General features: G+C 48.8%; 1 protein-coding gene across 2 annotated transcripts; it reads left to right on the top strand.

The window, feature by feature from the left end:
- The first annotated feature begins 10,490 nt into the window (after positions 1 to 10,490).
- LOC115105018 (choline-phosphate cytidylyltransferase B-like) lies at positions 10,491 to 18,206 on the top strand. Of its 2 annotated transcripts, none has more exons than XM_065007076.1 (8): positions 10,491 to 10,791; positions 13,685 to 13,784; positions 14,008 to 14,124; positions 14,289 to 14,440; positions 14,726 to 14,804; positions 15,046 to 15,188; positions 15,859 to 16,047; positions 16,234 to 18,206. In XM_065007076.1, exons 1-8 carry the CDS (start codon positions 10,702 to 10,704, stop codon positions 16,447 to 16,449), a joined length of 1,086 nt encoding a protein of 361 aa, XP_064863148.1. In that variant the 5' UTR covers positions 10,491 to 10,701; the 3' UTR covers positions 16,450 to 18,206. The 2 variants fall into 2 exon arrangements, with proteins under 2 accessions (XP_064863148.1, XP_029482395.1); XM_029626535.2 differs by lacking the exon at positions 10,491 to 10,791 and adding an exon at positions 11,745 to 11,914.
- The last annotated feature ends 64 nt before the right edge of the window (positions 18,207 to 18,270 follow it).

Genomic DNA, 18,270 nt, shown 5'->3' with positions numbered 1-18,270 from the left:
CAGACAGCTGTGTGTTATGTGCTAGGCTAGGAGGTGGTTGTGTTGTACTGACCAGTACCCGGTGTTCGCGGGGTCCGACAGTCAATCATTCTGTCTGCCAATCACGAATGCTTCAATGTTCTGATGCCGGCATCCTGGTGGTTAGCGGAGTGGCGGAGGGGGTTGGGCATTGAAGTTAAGACCATATTCAGCCTTTGTTCTCTCTCTCTGCCCATCTGGGCTTCACAAAGAGAAGGTCACGGTTGGATTGTGGGTTATCTATTTGGCGTGTGCTACGGCCCAAACAGCAGCTGCTGTAAAGTTAGTTCCAATAAACCGTCAATTCGTAAAACTCAAGCTTCTGTCTGGACAATTGTTCATTTATGAGCTAGTAGTCATTACATTGGTGTCAGAAGTAAAAACGTTGATACAAGTTAGCCAGCTAGCTAGCTGACTTATGTGGCTAGCTACCGTAGGTGAGAACGGGATTGAAAATGCTTCGAGGAATCCGAAAGTGAAGGTGGATAGGGACGATTATGGCCAGGAGGTGCGAATGGACGTCGGGAGTTCTGTCTGAGGAGATCGCCAGGGCGTCGGGCGCAGAGGCCGCTTGAGGGAGGACGTTGAGTGATGGTGGCTGAAGCGGGCATGAGTGCTTCGTCGAGTGTATTTCGCGCGGATTCTGGTGGGCGGACCGAAGTAGCGACGTCGACGCGGCGTGACGAGGAATCTGGGGCTCAGGATGTAAACAAACATGGCGACGCCCAGTTCCCGGCTGCGTCCGTATCTGTTAAGACCCCAGTATTCCGGTAAGGCGGATTGGGAAGCTTTCATGCTCAGTTTGAACTGTTAGCTCATTTTTAGGGGTGGCGGATGAAGAAAGGGGCACTGCAGTTGGCTTTATGCCTCACGGATGAAGCTCTGTCCTGTTTGATATTGATTAGCCCGAGGACAGGCATGATTATGGTGCCTAGTGGGAGCACTGAGGGCGCTATGGACAGTGTGTACAGCCCGGCTACTGCGCTCGAACTGAGTGAATAGACGCAGGCAGCCTGGGAGAGCCTCCTACGCGGGTGCTAGCTAATGACATTGAGAGCCTCTCTCAGCAGGCATATGCTCACATGCCCCCCTCCAGAGCGAGCTAGCACAGGACCAGTTCATACAGGCGCTCTCCCTGGGCCGCATACAGACCCAGCTGGCTCATCCTGAGTCATTGCAGACAGCCTTGGAGATGGCTTTGGAGAGGAGCTGGTGTGGGCTGGGGCTTCAGCTGGGGCTTTGGTGGGGGCAGGGAGACGCACCCTCTGTCGGCGAGCTGGGGCAGAGCAGCCCAGGCCGGAAAAGCCTGCTTGGGTGGTCGAAATGACAGAACTCATTTGGGCTGTGTCGCTACAGGACACGGAACAAGCCCTGGTCCCAGGGTCTGCTGGGGTGTGGCCAGCCAGGCCATCTGCGCCGAGATTGCCCCATGTCCCCAGAGCTCAGGGGAAACGGCTCGGGGTCCGCATAGACCGGGTAAATGCGGACCCCTGGCTTCTATCCCAACACCATCATCTTCAGGAGGAGCCCCCGGCACAGACGGGAAGCAAGGCTCCACTTCCCAGAAGCAGACGAGACAGCGGAGGGGAGCCTGTTGTTGGGGTGGGCGGACCTGTGTTGGGGACTTTTGTCATGTCCTGTCACTGTGGAGGGGTGCCCTGCTCCGCCCTGGTGGACACTGGGTCCACAGTAACCCTGGTGAGGCCAGATATTGTGCCAGGTTGGACTCAGTGTGAGCCTACAACTGTGCAGCTCCGCACAGTCACAGGTGAGCTGGCACCCATGAAAGGGAAGGAATAATGACTCTGACAGTAGGGGGCAGGGCTGTCGTCATCCTGTGTGGGTGGCGGCTGTGCAGGACCCTTGTATCCTGGGGTTGGACTTTCTTAGGAAGCTGGGCTGCCAGTTAGACCAAAAGGCGAGGCACTGAGCTTCCAGGGAGGGACGGAAGTCACCATGGCCCCCAATGTCACATTCCTCAACCCAACAAACCCCTTTACTCCAACAGTTAAGCAGTAGAGACTCATGGCTGCGCCTCCCACAGCTGTGTGTGACTTTTCCCAGTCCCCCTGTCACCTCGGTGTGTTACATTCCCCAGCTACCTCCATGGCCACAGCCCTCTGTGAGCCCGGGCCGCACCCCAGCCCAGCTACCCCAGATGGGGAGGAGAGGACACTGTCTGCAGTGAGGGAGATATGGGGGAGGAACTGTGTTGTCACTTGACCCTGAGCAGCAGACCAAAGGACATGGCAAAGTTGCTGTTTAAATTCAGGAGACATGGCGTTGAGTGAGGAGAAGTGGTCAGACTCTTCTGGTGCAGCATGAGATCGGCTGGAGGTGATGCTTACACCCATCAAAGATGCGTCCCACGCCCGTGTCCAGCTGGCACGCCAGGAGGCGGCAGACAAGGCTGTGTTGGAGATGCAGCGGAGCAGACTTTCATTGAGCCCTCAGACAGCCCCTGAGGCGCGCCAGCCGTCATGGTTCAGCAGGGGGCAAGCTGAGGTTCTGTGCGCAAAGACTACAGGCGGCTGAATGAGGTAACCAGGAAGGACTCATGCCCCATACCACGTGATCGATGAGTCGCTGGACCTGGTTAGGGTCCTCCTGGTTCTCCTCACCAGACCTCCGCAGCGGCTACTGGCAGGTGCCCCTCTCCCCAGGCCAGAGCCAAACAAGTTCTCCACTAACAGAGGACACTTGCAGCAGTTCAAGGTCCTGTGCTGGCCTGTGCACGCCCAGCTACTTTGAGCGCTTGATGGACAGGGTGCTGGATGGCATCCCCGACAGCAGTGTCTGGTATACCTCGATGACATCCTGGCCCATGGCAGCTCCTTCCAGTCAGCCCTGGGCGCTACGGTGTGTGCTGGAGAGGGTCGGCTGCCGCAGGTCTGAAGCTCCACCCCGAAGTGCCACTTCATGAGGAGAGAGGTGTCCTTCTTGGGCCACAGTGGGGAAGGAGGGATCAGCACCATGGAGGACAAGGTAGGGAGCTGTCGAGACTGGCCCACCCCACCCGACCAGCGTCAGCTGAAGAGCTTCCTGGGCCTGGCCTCGTACTACAGGAGGTTTTATGCGGGGCCCCTTGCCGTTGCTGCTCCACTGAACCGCCTGCTGCCAGGACAAGGGCTTTCACTTGGACAGTGGAGTGTGAGAGGCGTTCAACACCCTCAAACGTGCACTGATCGAGGCCCCGTGCTCGCGCCCCTGACCTCACCTTGCCCTTTATCCTGGACACAGACGAGCAATGTGGGCATGGGAGGGAGTGCTGGCCCAGGTGGGGCCAGAGGGGAAGAGAGAGTGGCATACTTCAACAAAACATTTGACAAACATGGCGAGCTACTGTGTCACCCGGCGGGAGCTCTTGGCTGTTGTGGCTTCCGTCAAACACTTCAAGTACTACCTGGGTGGTCTGCCCTTTACTGTAAGGACTGACCACTCTGCTCTCCAGTGGCTCATGTCTTTCAGAGAGCCAGAGGGGCAGGTGGCACGCTGGTTGGAGGAGCTTCAGCCGTATGACTTCACGGTGGTGCACAGGGCAGGGGCACGCCACCCAACGCCGACGCCATGTCCCGTCGGCCCTGTACTGCAGACGGCTGCCACCACTGTGAACGGAGAGAGGACGGGAGAGAGAGCTGCGGGCAGAGGGGGGTGTCTGTGCCACAGTGTGTCAGGCGAGCGGGCCTGTCTGCTGTGAGCTGCAGACTGTCGGCGTGGCTGAATGGCGGCAGCAGCAGGACGGGACACAGACCTACAGCCAGTGCTACAGTGGGTAGAGGCGCAGGTGAGGCCACCATGGGAAGAGGTGACAGCGCTCTCACTCGCGACCAAGGGTTGTGGTCGAAGTTTGAGAGACTGCGGCTGGCTGATGGCGTGCTACAGCGGGCATGGAAGGAGTCAGCTACGGGAGAGGAGAGGTGGCAGGTGGTGGTCCCAAAAGCATTGCGGGAGGCTGTGCTCAGAGTACTCATGGGGGTGGGGACTGGACACTTTGGGGTCACAAAAACACTGCGCCGTCTCCGTCAGGAGCTTCTACTGGGGGCAGCACAAGAGGATGTGGAGGACTTTGTCGCCGCTGTGACAACTGCACAGCGAGAAAGGGCCCCCAGGCCGCTCTCATGCTCAGCTCAACAGTTCCCAGTGGGGGCTCCCATGGAGAGGGTGGGAGTGGATGTAGTTGGGCCGTTCCCCACCACAGACAGTGGAAACCGCTGGGTGCTCACGGCCATGGACTATTTCACAAAAAATGGCCCGAGGCCTATGCTCTGCCTGACCAGGAGGCAGAGACCATCGTCGGCAGCCTGACAGCGGGGATGTTCAGCAGGTTTGGAGCTGCAGAGTCCATCCACAGCGACCAAGGCAGAAACTTTGAGTCCGTGTGTTCGCCACCATGTGTGAGAGGCTGGGTATGCACAAGACCCGCACTTCTCCTCTCCATCCTCAAAGTGATGGCCTTGTGGAGCGCTTCAACAAAACACTTGGACAGCAGCTGGCCATCGTCTCTTCCAAACACCAGCGTGACTGGGACAAGCACCTGCCTATGGTCCTCATGGCATGCCGCTCCGCTGTCCAAGACTCCACCTCCTGCACGCCTGCCCTCCTCATGCTGGGGAGAGATCCGCACCCTGCGGAGATGGCGTTGGTCGGCCCCTGGATAGCCCTCATGTTCCTCCGGGGCCGGGTATGCGGAGAGACTCCAGGACCGCCTGGAGACAGCCCACACCTTCGCCAGAGAGCAGCTGGTGAATGCAGGTGTGAGGCAGAAAAGGAACTATGACGTGCACACCGGGAAGGCACTTTGTGGCTGGGGAGCTGGTCTGGGTCTACAGCCCCCTAAGGAAAAAGGCAGATGCCCCAAGTTGGACAGTCACTGGGTGGGACCCTGCAGTGTCCTGGAGGGTAGGGGAGGTTGTGTACTGGTGCAGCTTCCTCCCAGGGGGAGAAAGGTGGCACTGCACCGGGACAGGTTAGCCCCATACAGAGGGCCCCTCTTCTCCCCAAAACCCCAGGAACCCCACAATTCCCCTCTCTGGCAATGACATTCTCCAGGCACCCACCCTCAGGTGCCGCAGACAAGGCTCAGACAGCCCACTCCCCCTGTCTCCCCCTGTGTCACCGCGTGGTTCCCCAGAACACGGACTGTATTACCCGTCCCGCTTCCTTGTCCCCATATCCTGCCTTCATCCCCTGGTTCCCAGAGGGGCACTCTGCGACCATCACGGCCACGCAGGGCAAAGGAGACCTCCGGGTCGCTTCCAGAGACTTTGTTTGTTCCCTCGGGGACGAGGACTTTGTGGTGGGGGGCTGTGTAGCGACCCGCACAGACAGCTGTGTGTTATGTGCTAGGCTAGGAGGTGGTTGTGTTGTACTGACCAGTACCCGGTGTTGTGAGGGTCCGACATGTCAATAGTACTAACTTAGGAATGGATAATTGTTTACAAGTTGCAAGCTATTCCATAAAGTCATCCCCAAAAACCACAATTTTCAACTTGTTCTGTGGTTTGGTAACTTCCTGTTAAAATTGATGGACTCTGGCTGCACTAAAGATGACGCAAAGTTTGAAGAAATGCAATGTATGCGTCAGCCATTTCTCAAACGGAGCCATCAACGTAGCTGCGATACCACTCCTTTGCGGACGGTCCCAATTGAAATTAAGGACATCTGGTGCAACGCAACGGACTGCTCAGATGTAATATAAATGGAGCATCAATTGGACACAGCTGTGTTTCCATCCAATTGATTACACCTGTGACAACTCGCTAGCTACTCAGCATTTGCTCTCCCATTCGCCCAGCTGTCGCTTGTTGGTAGCTACAGATAATGCTTTGATAGTCTTCAAGCAGGAGGGTAGTATCAAACATACCACCAACCAGTTCCATGTGTCAATAAACACCCCCTTGTTTATGTCAAATCCCCATGAGTTCACCCCACAGTCCTAACAAGCTTGCTGGCTGATGTACCTTTTGTCAAAAAAATGACCGGAATAACTGAATAACTGAATTATTGAAACTGCAGTAAAAGTGCAGTAACTGCAGTCGACTGTGGTATTTTGGACGCAGTGATTGCAGAATAACTGCAATGTACTGCAGCTGAACTGCAGTTATCCTGCACTGTAACTGCAGTTACACTGCACAATTACTGCAGTAAACTTTTTTTAAATTTTGGACACAGTATCTGCAGCTAAATTGCATTCTGACTGCAATCAAACATCATTGGAAATGAACAGACAACTAATGCCCATAAAAGGAACTAGCTAAAGGGATTATCAGACAAATTACCTTCAAGAAAGACTGCCAGAGAAACTGAAATTAGAAAGAGAACAGCCACTTGGGAAAACCAATCCATGATGTGGAGTTGGCTAGCTAGCTAGGTTAGCAAGCCACAGTCACTTGGAATTGTCAAATAAGTAATTCAAATAATTAGCTTGCCAATGCCATTATTTTTATTTGATTTTATTTAACCAGGTAGGCAAGTTGAGTTCTCATTTACAACTGCGACCTGGCCAAGATAAAGCAAAGCAGTTCGACACATAACAACACAGAGTAAAACAAACATAAAGTCAATAATACAGTAGAAAAATAAGTATATATACAATGTGAGCAAATTAAGTGAGATTAAGTGAGATAAGGGAGGTAAAGGCGAAGTAAATACAATATAGCAATTAAAACACTGGAATGGTAGATTTGACAGTAGATGAGTGTGCAAAGTAGAAATACTGGGGTGCAAAGGAGCAAAATAAATAAATACAGTAGGGGGAGAGGTAGTTGTCTGGGCTAAATTATAGATGGGCTATGTACAGGTGCAGTAATCTGTGAGCTGCTCTGACAGCTGATGCTTAAAGCTAGTGAGGGAGATAAGTGTTTCCAGTTCCAGAGATTTTTGTAGTTCGTTCCAGTCATTGGCAGCAGAGAACTGGAAGGAGAGGCGGCCAAAGGAGGAATTGGCTTTGGGGGTGACAAGTGAGATATACCTGCTGGAACACGTGCTATGGGTGGGTGCTGCTATGGTGACCAGCGAGCAGAGGTAAGGCGGGACTTTACCTAGCAGGGTCTTGTAGATGACCTGGAGCCAGTGGGCTCGGCGACGAGTATGAAGCGAGGGCCAGCCAACAAGAGTGTACAGGTCGCAGTGGTGGGTAGTATATGGGGCTTTGGTGACAAAACGGATGGAATGTGATAGACAACATCCGATTTGTTGAGTAGGGTGTTGGAGGCTATTTTGTAAATGACATCGCCAAAGTCGAGGATCAGTAAGATGGTCAGTTTTACAAGGGTATGTTTGGCAGCATGAGTGAAGGATGCCTTGTTGCGAAATAGGAAGCCAATTCTAGATTTAACTTTGGATTGGAGTTGGTTTACAGTCTAACCAGACACCTAGGTATTTGTAGTTGTCCACATATTCTAAGTCAGAACCGTCCAGCGTAGCGATGCTACGGGCAGGCAGGTGCAGGCAGCGATCGGTTGAAGAGCATGCATTTAGTTTTACTTGTATTTAAGAGCAGTTGGAGGCCACGGAAGGAGAGTTGTACACAGAATGGTGTCATCTGCGTAGAGGTGGATCAGAGACTCACCAGCAGCTAGAGCGACATCATTGATGTATACAGGGAAGAGAGTCGGCCCAAGAATTGAACCCTGTGGCACCCACAGAGACTACCAGAGGCCCGGACAACAGGCCCTCAGATTTGACACTCTGAACTCTGTTGGAGAAGTAGTTGGTGAACCAGGCGAGGCAATCATTTGAGTAACCAAGGCTGTTGAGTCTGCCGATGAGGATGTGGTGATTGACAGAGTCGAAAGCCTTGGCCAGGTCAATGAATACGGCTGCACAGTATCTTTTCTTATCGATGGCGGTTAAGATATCGTTTAGGACCATGAGCGTGGCTGAGTTGCACCCATGACCAGCTCTGAAAACAGATTGCATAGCGGAGATTGTACGGTGGGATTCGAAATGGTCGGTGATCTGTTTGTTAAACAATTTAAAGGCAATGCTACCAAATACTAATTGCGTGTATGTAAACTTCTGACCCACTGGGAATGTGATGAAAGAAATAAAAGCTGAAATAAATAATTCTCTCTACTATTATTCTGACATTTCACATTCTTAAAATAAAGTGGTAAGCCTAACTTCCCTAAGACCGGGCATTTTTACTAGGATTACATGTCATGAATTGTGAAAAACTGAGTTTAAATGTATTTGGCTAAGGTGTATGTAAACTTCCGACTTCAACTGTAGTTTGGAGCCACCAAGACTCTTCCTAGAGTTGGCCGCCTGATGATCACTCTGACAGATTTCTAGTGTTCCTCTGTGGAGATGTGATAACCTTCCAGAAGGACAACCATCTCTGCAGCACTCCACCAATCAGGTCTTCATGGTAGAGAGGCCAGACGCAAATCACTCCTCAATAAAAGGCACATGACAGGCCGCTTGGAGTATGCGAAAAGGCATCTAAAGGAGAGCTCCTTGTTGAAAACCTACTCCAAAGCGCTCAGGACCTCAGACTGAGGCAAAGATTCACCTTCCAACAGGACAACAACCATAAGCACACAGCCAAGACAACACAGGAGTCTCTGAATGTCCTTGAGTGGCCCAGCCAGAGACTTGAAGCCGATCGAACATCTCTGGAGAGACCTGAAAATAGCTGTGCAGCAACGCTCCCTATCCAACCTGACAGGTCTTGAGAGAATCTGCAGAGAAGAATAGGAGAAACTCCCCAAATGCAGGTGTGCCAAGCTTCTGGCGTCATACCCAAGAAGACTTGAGGCTGTAATCGCTGCCAAAGGTGCTTCAACATAGTACTTAGTAAAGGGTCTGAATACTTATGTCAATGTGATATTTCATAATTTTTTTTACACATTTGCTAACATTTCTAAAAACGGGTTTTTACTTTGTCATTATGGGGTATTGTGTGTAGATTGAGAAGAATTTTAAAAAACGATTTTATCCATTTTAGAATAAGGATGTAACAAAATGTGGAAAAAGTAAATGGGTCTGAATACTTTCCGAATGCACTTTATGTGTACTGAGATTCATGATCAAGGGCTACCTCGCTGCAAGGTGCTGCCTCATAATGGCGTTGATGATAATGTTGAAGGCAACAACGGATATTCGTTGGTCTGACTTGTTATGTTTCTTAAGCTAATTAGAGTAAAACAATTACACCATAACTAGAGGTTATCCACAACCACACTAGGGGTCGTTCGATACTGCAGGTTGTTCAACCAAATACAGTGTCCTTGTTATCAGGGATCCTTGAGACGTCCCAACTCTGACATCACCTCATTGAAGTTGACATTTTAACTGGTAAGGGTTAGGGTAGGGGTTATGGTTTGTGGTAAGGACGTCCTAAAGATCCAGTATTACACTACTATATGGGCATAAATAGTTTTGACACTGCTAATTTAACACTGATTTATACTCTACTCGGCCTTGTCTCAGGATGGTAAGTTGGTGGTTGAAGATATCCCTCTAGTGGTGTGGGGGCTGTGCTTTGGCAAAGTGGGTGGGGTTATATCCTGCCTGTTTGGCCCTGTCCGGGGGTATCATCGGATGGGGCCACAGTGTCTCCTGACCCCTCCTGTCTCAAACTACTGCAGCATAAATACCGGAGGCTATGTGTCGGGGGGCTAGGGTCAGTTTGTTATACCTGGAGTACTTCTCCTGTCTTATCCGGTGTCCTGTGTGAATTTAAGTATGCTCACTCTAATTCTCTCGTTCTTTCTCTCTCTCGGAGGACCTGAGCCTAAGGACCATGCCTCAGGACTACCTGGCATGATGACTCCTTGCTGTCCCCAGTCCACCTGGCCGTGCTGCTGCTCCAGTTTCAACTGTCCTGCCTGCGGCTATGGAACCCTGACCTGTTCACCGGGCATGCTGTTTTCAACTCTCTTGAGACCGCAGGAGCGGTAGAGATACTCTCAATGATTGGCTATGTAAAGCCAACTGACATTTACTCCTGGGGTGTTGACTTGTTGCACCCTCGACAACTACTGTGATAATTATTATTTGACCATGCTGGTAATTTATGAACATTTGAACATCTTGTCCATGTTCTGTTATAATCTCCACCCGGCATAGCCTGGTTCCTCTCTAGGTTTCTTCCTTGGTTTTGGCCTTTCTATGGAGTTTTTCCTAGCTACGGTGCTTTTACACCTGCATTGCTTGCTGTTTGGGGTTTTAGGCTGGGTTTCTGTACAGCACTTTAATATATCAGCTGTTGTAAGAAGGGCTTTATAAATACATTTGATTTTACTGTGCAGTGTTTTTTCAAGAGAACACCTAATTTGGCCACAAACTTTAGTAACCTGGACACAGCCTACTCGTTTGTTCAACCCACTTGGCCGCAGAACAAGACCCACCAATTGGACATTGTTGGTGAGTTAGGCATATGTCCCCGCTGTCCCCTAGTGTGGTCGGTCATGCGTGCGGTGTCCGACTCCAGCCAGCAGTTAAAAATGCGCACGCCGACCTGGATGCCTAACCCTAATCTTCTATACTGGCCGGTGTTTCCTGAGGCTCATGCGTGTGATCTGCCTCTCGGTCTAGTCCGCTACACTTGCACGCAGTGTGTCAGTGTCTGGGTCTCGCTGCCTGTTCGCAACGGGTGGAACGAGGAAAGGGAAAATCCAGGACCGTTTTTACATACTCAATGGTTGATTGACGACGGACATATACGGTTCTCTCAAGATGGTGGGGCGTACAAGCAATGGAACTCACAAGTATGCATGCGATCCTGTTGCACCGGGTGTGGCTGGACGCAGGAGGGAATCGGGCACGGTAAGTTAGCTAACCAACTGTGTACACTTACCTATAGCCTAAGTGTACTATGACACGATGTCAGGACCATTATGGCACGGGACATAATGGACTTGGGCTATTCGCATGTTAGAAATTAAGTGGACTATCAGGTACTTTCTCCCATGTTACTTTTAGTGGCTGTAGTGAAATTCAACACATGACAACTAAAGTTGTCTCTGACTATGAGACAGTGTCTTATATGTTTTTGAACTTTCATTTCAAGATGAAAAGTCTAGGAGACTCTTACATTAAGTGGTTGAAAGACGGAAAGTGAGAGGATGGTCTGGGGGTAGAGAGAAGTAAAGATAGAGAACTAATAAGGTCTATTCTGTGTATCAGTGTAATTCAGTGGAAAACAGATACTGTTCCCTGTATATTCTTAAATGTGTTCTCTCCTCTTTTCTCCCATAACAACTGGTCCCCAAAAGCACTGGATAGGTGTGTCTACTGCTGTAAAAGCCTTCTGCTTTCACCTATCCTGATGTGGTCAGAGGAAAGGGGACAAGAAACAGAAGCTGGTTAAGACTGTTGGGACACCGCACAGGGAGGAACCTCAATGTGCATGTATCATACTACTTTCACCTATATTGTGTTTTCAGAGGAGAGGAGAGCAACTGTAGACTAATGAGATATAGCCTCCTAGACATTGATGCTCAATGCCGTCCTTCACGGATGGTCCTAGCCAGCTCAGCCAATCCTTGTTCTCTATGCAAATGATACAGTGGGATCTGTGCACTGATTGGAGCTCTCTCACATATTTGTCGTCGCCATGGCTAGAGTTTGGAGGCGCTTGGCTGCTGGTCTGTGAGTGAGAGATCACTCTGCCAAAGAGAGCAGGAGAGGGGGAGGAGAGAGGGGTGGAAGAGGTGGAATAGAGGGAGGGAGAGAAGAGGGCAGTGGGTGGGGATACAGAGGGAAGTGAAGAGGGAGGGGGAGAAGGCAGAGGGAGGAAGAGAGGGCGGTAGAGCGAAATAGAGAGAGAGAGCGAGAGGGATCATCTCACTGATGCTGAGTCACAGACACGGGGTTCAGCCGCCGTATCCCATGAGCCTTTAGGGGAAACATGGAGGAGCTCGAGCACACCTGCCCCCAGCCGCGCACGGTAGGGTGTGTTTGAAGGAGAGAAAGAGGGAGAGGCTGGCTAGTCTTCTTGTTATGAAACAGATCCACTGTCTGTGTGTGTCTTTGCGGGATGCTCTGAGTGCTGAATGGACTGTGTGTGTCTGTGTGGAGGATGGGGGGTTGGGCGTGTTTCGCAGTATTGGCAGGGGTGTGTGTATGTGTGGGCATAGGCAGCCTGGCATAGATCTCCTGATGAGGACACAAAAACGCAAGGATACAGAGGGGCGATGCTAGCGCCATTCAGTCTCTGTCTTTGTTATTCCCTTTTATTATTTGTGCCTCTCTCCTTCTCTTCATCATATCCTCCTCCCTATTCCCACATCCCTGTGCCTCTCTCCTTCTCTTCATCATATCCTCCTCCCTATTCCCACATCCCTGTGCCTCTCCCTCTCTTTCTTTCCTCCTGTGTGCTACCATCACAGCGTTGTGGTTGTTTTTTTTTAAATATTTTTTTTTATCTTAGTTAATCCTTCTTAGACCAGATGTCTGCTGTGCCAGTTTCAGGGCTTTAGTGAGCACATTCGCTGCTGTCAATCTGATCTGTCGATCGTCCGAGGCCACCGCCTGCCCTTTGTCCACACTGGGCTCCTCCCCCTTCTCACCTTGCAGTGGATTGTGGGAGAAACGTTACCTCAGTGCGTCCTCACTGTTCTGTTGTCCGATCTGTTACTATGGGGATGGGAGCTCACAAGGCGGTTGCTAGCCAAGACCATCTGATGATGTTATGATCATCTCCACCTCCTTTCTATTCTTCCTCATCCCTTATCCAAATGGAATATGTAGAGGTGGAACTACCTTTAAATATTCAGTGTTAAGGATGACAAATGTAGATATGTATTAATATGAACAATCTAACATCCCATTATCTCTCTCTCTCTCGCTTTGTCTCTCTTTGTGAATGAGATCTAGTCTCCCAGGGTAACATATAGTCTCCAGTATGTCTCTGTTCTCTCCTGTGTTTGGGAGTGGATCCAAGAAGTTACTGGGGACAGAAAGTCATGCATGTTCCAATTCCTTTTTCTCTCCCCCCTAGAGAGAGAGAGAGATGGAAAACGAGGTGTTGGTAGAGGGAGGGATGAAGTTCCATTTTAGCCAGTAGCAGATCAATAGCACTGGGTGCTGCTCGTTCCCTCATCATGTAATCAATAGTTGTGATAGAGAATAGATATCAGGCCTGATCAATAATCTAATTACTGGAATTATGCCAGAGAGAGACAGGGATGACTATCCAGAAGGGGACATGAATGTCATTCAACTTTCCTTCTCTCCTCTTTTTATCTGTCACTATCCTTCCCTGTATCTCCTGTTCTTCTCTTCATACCCCTCTCAAATGACATGTTTTCAGGTTTTATCACATTATTTCCATCATTTTCTTCCCCTCCTTAACACACTCTTCACCTATCATGTTGTGTCTCAGACTCCATACCATTTTTGGTTTGTTGAGAGGAGTGAGTTTTGTAGGGGTTTGAATTGGATGCATGTGCTGTTAGGGTAGCCTAGTGGTTAGAGCGTTGGACTAGTAACCGAAAGGTTGCAAGTTCGAATCCCCGAGCTGACAAGGTACAAATCTGTCGTTCTGCCCCTGAACAGGCAGTTAACCCACTGTTCCTAGGCCGTCATTGAAAATAAGAATTTGTTCTTAACTGACTTGCCTAGTAAAATAAAGGTTAAAAAAAATAATATGCTGTTGTTAGCACTATTATACTGAACAAAAAGCATTTAACAGTTCAATCTCTCCTCCCTCTCTCAGATGCTGACTGAGCCTGCTCTCTTTGCTAAGGACACCAGCTGTGAGTGTCACGCCCCTCATGAGAGACTCTCCATTGCTCAAGCCCGCAGAGGGACCCCAGGTATACCTCCTCTCATCCTCTGTTACGCGCACCTCTCCATCACTCTTTTCTCACTATTCCTCCTCATTCTTCATCCTCTCTTCCTACCATCCTCAGCATCTTCCCTCATAGCCATCTCCTCTCCTTTTCCACCTCCTCTCCTCCTCACATTCACTTACATCATCAGGAGAGGAGAGGAGAGAGTATGTGTTAGATGTACACTTTGTGTGTCTGTCCTCTACAGTAGACCGTCCAGTGCGTGTATATGCAGATGGGATATTTGATTTGTTCCATTCCGGCCATGCCAGAGCTCTGATGCAGGCCAAGAACCTCTTCCCCAATGCATACCTCATAGTGGGAGGTATGCACACATGTAGATATGTACACAAACACACACATTCATAACCATGTGGTTATAATGACTCTTAGTATGAATAACTCATACATGTTTTGCTATCTGTTTCTTTGTACCTTTGTTTCATGTGTGTGTTTGTCTGTGTGTGTTTGTTTGTCTGTGTGTGTCAGTGTGTAGTGATGAGCTGACCCATAAGTATAAGGGTTTCACTGTGATGACGGAGGATGAGCGGTACGAGGCTCTGAGACACTGTCGCTATGTCGACGAAGTGGTCCGAGATGCACCATGGACGCTCACACAGGACTTCCTGGAAAAGCACAAGGTGTGTGTTTGTCTATTCCCATCAAAGCTTTCTGTGTGTTTGTGTGTGTGTAGAGACTATTTATGATGCATGCAGGCATGTCTCTTTTCTGTGTGTCAGTTTATCTGCATGTGTTATTTTGTTTCTCCCGTGCTGTGTGTAGACTGTGTATAGAGATTGTGTAGAGATGGGGTATATATTGTGTGTAGACTGTGTAGAGATGGGGTATAGACTGTGTATAGATTATGTATAGACTGTATAGAGATTGTGTATAGATTCTTGTCTTGTGTTCTGATTGTTTCTCAGATCGATTTTGTGGCTCATGACGATATCCCATACTCCTCAGCAGGAACTGAGGACGTCTACAAACACATCAAGGAGGCAGGTGAGTGTGTGTGTGTGAAGCTGTATTTATGATCAGTGTATGTGTTCCTGTGTGCGTGTTTATAATATATTTATAATGTGTGTGTGTTCATGTTCGCCCATGTGTGTATTTATAATGTGTGTTTGCGTGTTCATGTGTGTGTATTTATAGTGTGTGTGTGTTCATGTTCGTCTATGTGTGTATTTATAATATATAATGTGTGTGTGTGTGTGTATGTGTTTATAATGTGTGTGTGTTCCAGGCATGTTCGTGCCAACTCAGCGGACAGAGGGTATCTCGACCTCTGACCTGATCACTCGTATTGTACGAGACTACGACCTCTACGCTAGACGCAATCTACAGCGGGGCTACACCGCTAAAGAGCTCAATGTCAGCTTCATCAACGTAAGTGTGTGTGTACTCCATACACTGAGAACATAACTGATGTCTTTCAACGAACACACAAACAGACATATACAGTATGTTCTGTCTGTATTTGTTGAGAGACACATATAGGTAACTGACAAAATAACAAACACCTGAGTTAATTAGGGATACAAAGTATATTGAAAGCAGGTGCTTGCACAAAGGTGTGGAATTAACATCACATCATGCTTAGGGTCATGTATAAAAATGCTGAGCAGGTACAGTTGCCCATTATTTTGGCTACCATGGCTAGAAGAAGAGATCTCAGTGACTTCGAAAGAGGGAGGATTGTTGGGGCACGTTTGGCCAGAACTTCAGTGACGAAGACTTCTCAACTTTCTGATGTTTCACCATATGCCATGGCCGTCTGTCACCAGCTCTCAACCCAACTGAACACTTATGGGAGCGGCGCCTGAGACAGCGTTTTCCACCACCATCAAGAAAACACCATATGATGGAATTTCTCGTGGAACAATGGTGTCACATCCCTCCAATAAGAGTTCCAGACACTTGTAGAATATATGCCAAGGCGCATTGCAGCTGTTCTGTGGTGGCTCAATGCCCTTTTAAGACACTATGTTGGTATTACCTTTATTTTGGCAGTTACCTGTATGTCAGTTACGTTCCTACAACCTTTCTACAACCTCAGGAGAAGAAGTACCGCCTGCAGAACCAGGTGGACCGTATGAAGGAGAAGGTGAAGACGGTGGAGGAGAAGAGTAAACACTTTGTCTACCGCGTGGAGGAGAAGAGCCATGACCTCATACAGAAGTGGGAGGAGAAATCACGGGAGTTCATCGGTAACTTCCTGGAACTGTTCGGCCCAGATGGAACATGGGTAAGCTAAAGCCTGTCTCTAATGCGCCACTCATGGACATACTCCAATCACTCATCTGACATTTCTCTTATTTTTCGCAAATCTGATCTATGAATCTAAACTGTGTTTAGCTTCAACCTCTAGCCTAGTCCTAGTCTTTGAAGTGATAGTTCTCTCACAAACCTCTCTCTCTCCTTACCTTAACAGAAACAGGTGTTTAGTGAGCGTAGTGGTCGGATGATCTCCTACGCCCTATCACCCCACGGGTCGCCTAGTAACAGTCCCCCCCGGCAACTGTCTCTGTCTCGTTCCCCGTCTCCCCCCTCGCGCTGGCTTCACCCCCGACCAGCCTCCCCTTCCTCACCCAAAGGGGCTTCCGCCTCTTTCAGTAGTATGAGTGAAGAAGATGAGAACGAGAAGTAGGGGCCTGGACTGTGGAACAGACACTTGACACCACGCATATACACACACACACCTAACAGCTGATGCCATGCATACACACACACACACACACACCTAAGACCACATACTGCCTGAAAGGTGCTGTCACACGCACACATTCTCTCTCTCTCCGACATCCCCTTCCACACACTGGCAGCAATGACTGGATGCTGAAGGAAGTTGTAGATATGCAAGACAGAAGGGGGTCATGGGAAATGTAGTGTAGTGCTGTAGCACGAAGAAGCCATCAGTCTCTGTTGCCTGGGCAACGAAGCAGACAGGAATGTAGAGAACAGAAGACGATGCGACTGACCTGTTTTTGATTGCTCAGGTCTGACAGAGACGGTAAATAAAAGAACGCCTGTTGATCATATCATTCCATCATTTTATGTCCTCCTTTTTCTCTATCCTTTTGATTTTAAATCTCATGTTATGGTCATATTTTAGAGAAAAACCAGGGTAAACATGATAGAATATATTTTCTGCAATTTCACAACAATTGTCTGCAGTGTGACTATTTGCATTGTGATATTAAGTGAGTAGCAGGGTTGGGGTCAATTGCATTTTAATTTTGGTCAAACCAAATTCCAATTTGAAATGTTCCTAATTGAAAATAATCTGAATTTTAGTGTACTTCCTGAATTGAAATGGCCCCAACCCTGGTGAGTAGACCTACACCATTACAGAACTCTCCAGATAGATTGAATTTATAGACAAACCGAGACGGTTCTCTATACAGTAAGAGAATAGACTGTCTGCACCATTCTGTTTCTAATTGCATCATTCTGTAATGTGATGCATACTGACTGTGCCCTAGTTTGTAGGTTTAAGAGAGAAACACTGTCCTCTAGAGGAGTAAGTAACTGCAGCCTTCCTGGGAGACAAGAGGCCACTTCAGACTACGGACATGCAACCCACAGAATTACAAATAATTCTGTACCAGATTATTTGCCATAGCAACCAGTCTCCCTAGGCAGAAGTGTTGCCTCCCACAGTGCTAGGTGGGAGATTTCCGAGACTACATAGCAACACAAATTAATGGATGTTACATTTCAACAACGGTAACACCATGGAACTCAGTACGTGATTGGTGATTGCATAATGAACAAAACACTTGGAACTTCAGTATCAGGGATGTCCGCCCCCCCCATGCTTTCCCAATATGGCCGCCTGCCCGGCCCATCAATTGTAAACAGTGCTTTCAACTGGAGAAACTGATCTGTCAATTTATTTGCTTTTAGAGAATGTACAATTGTGACAGCTTATTCAGGAGCATTCCTTATTAGAAACGAGAGATCAAAGGTTGTATAGTACAGGGATGGCCAGTGTTATCCACAAAGGGCTGGTGTGGTCCTAGAATCAGGTGTTATAACTTGGCTGGAATAATAGCTTGCACCCACATTGGTCCTTTGTGAATAAGATTGACCCGCCCTGCTGTCGTAGAATCATTGTGCTCTTCTCTTGCTAGTCACACATGACACAGAACTGTTCTTCAACTCGATGTCTCTCGCTACGACACCTCACAGGCCCACAACTGTTCCACAGCGGATACCCACATAACATCACTTCCTGCCACACCTCCTGATCCACCTTAGAGACGTTCTTGTCCTGTATGCATTATATGTAATCCTGCACTGTGTGTACAAGATTGGGAATGTGTGTTTCTGTTTGTATCGTCTTATTTTCTAATGTCTAATTCCTAATGGCGTAATATGTAAATAAATAGAAAATGAAAGTCATTGAAAGTGAAGTAGATTGGTGATTGAGAGGAAACAAATCTCTTTCTCAACAGATTGACTCATT

The sequence above is a fragment of the Oncorhynchus nerka genome, linkage group LG22 (genome assembly GCF_034236695.1).
Source record: "Oncorhynchus nerka isolate Pitt River linkage group LG22, Oner_Uvic_2.0, whole genome shotgun sequence".
Classification (NCBI taxonomy): Eukaryota; Metazoa; Chordata; class Actinopteri; order Salmoniformes; family Salmonidae; genus Oncorhynchus; species Oncorhynchus nerka.
This window is presented reverse-complemented; position numbering and strand designations above follow the sequence as displayed.

Excerpts from the sequence above, each read along its gene's own strand:
- LOC115105018 (XM_065007076.1), top strand. The coding sequence starts at position 10,702 with ATGGTGGGGCGTACAAGCAATGGAACTCACAAGTATGCATGCGATCCT. Across the intron at positions 10,792-13,684 it reads GCAGGAGGGAATCGGGCACG|ATGCTGACTGAGCCTGCTCT; the intron begins GTAAGTTAGCTA and ends TCCCTCTCTCAG. Across the intron at positions 15,189-15,858 it reads TCAATGTCAGCTTCATCAAC|GAGAAGAAGTACCGCCTGCA; the intron begins GTAAGTGTGTGT and ends CTACAACCTCAG.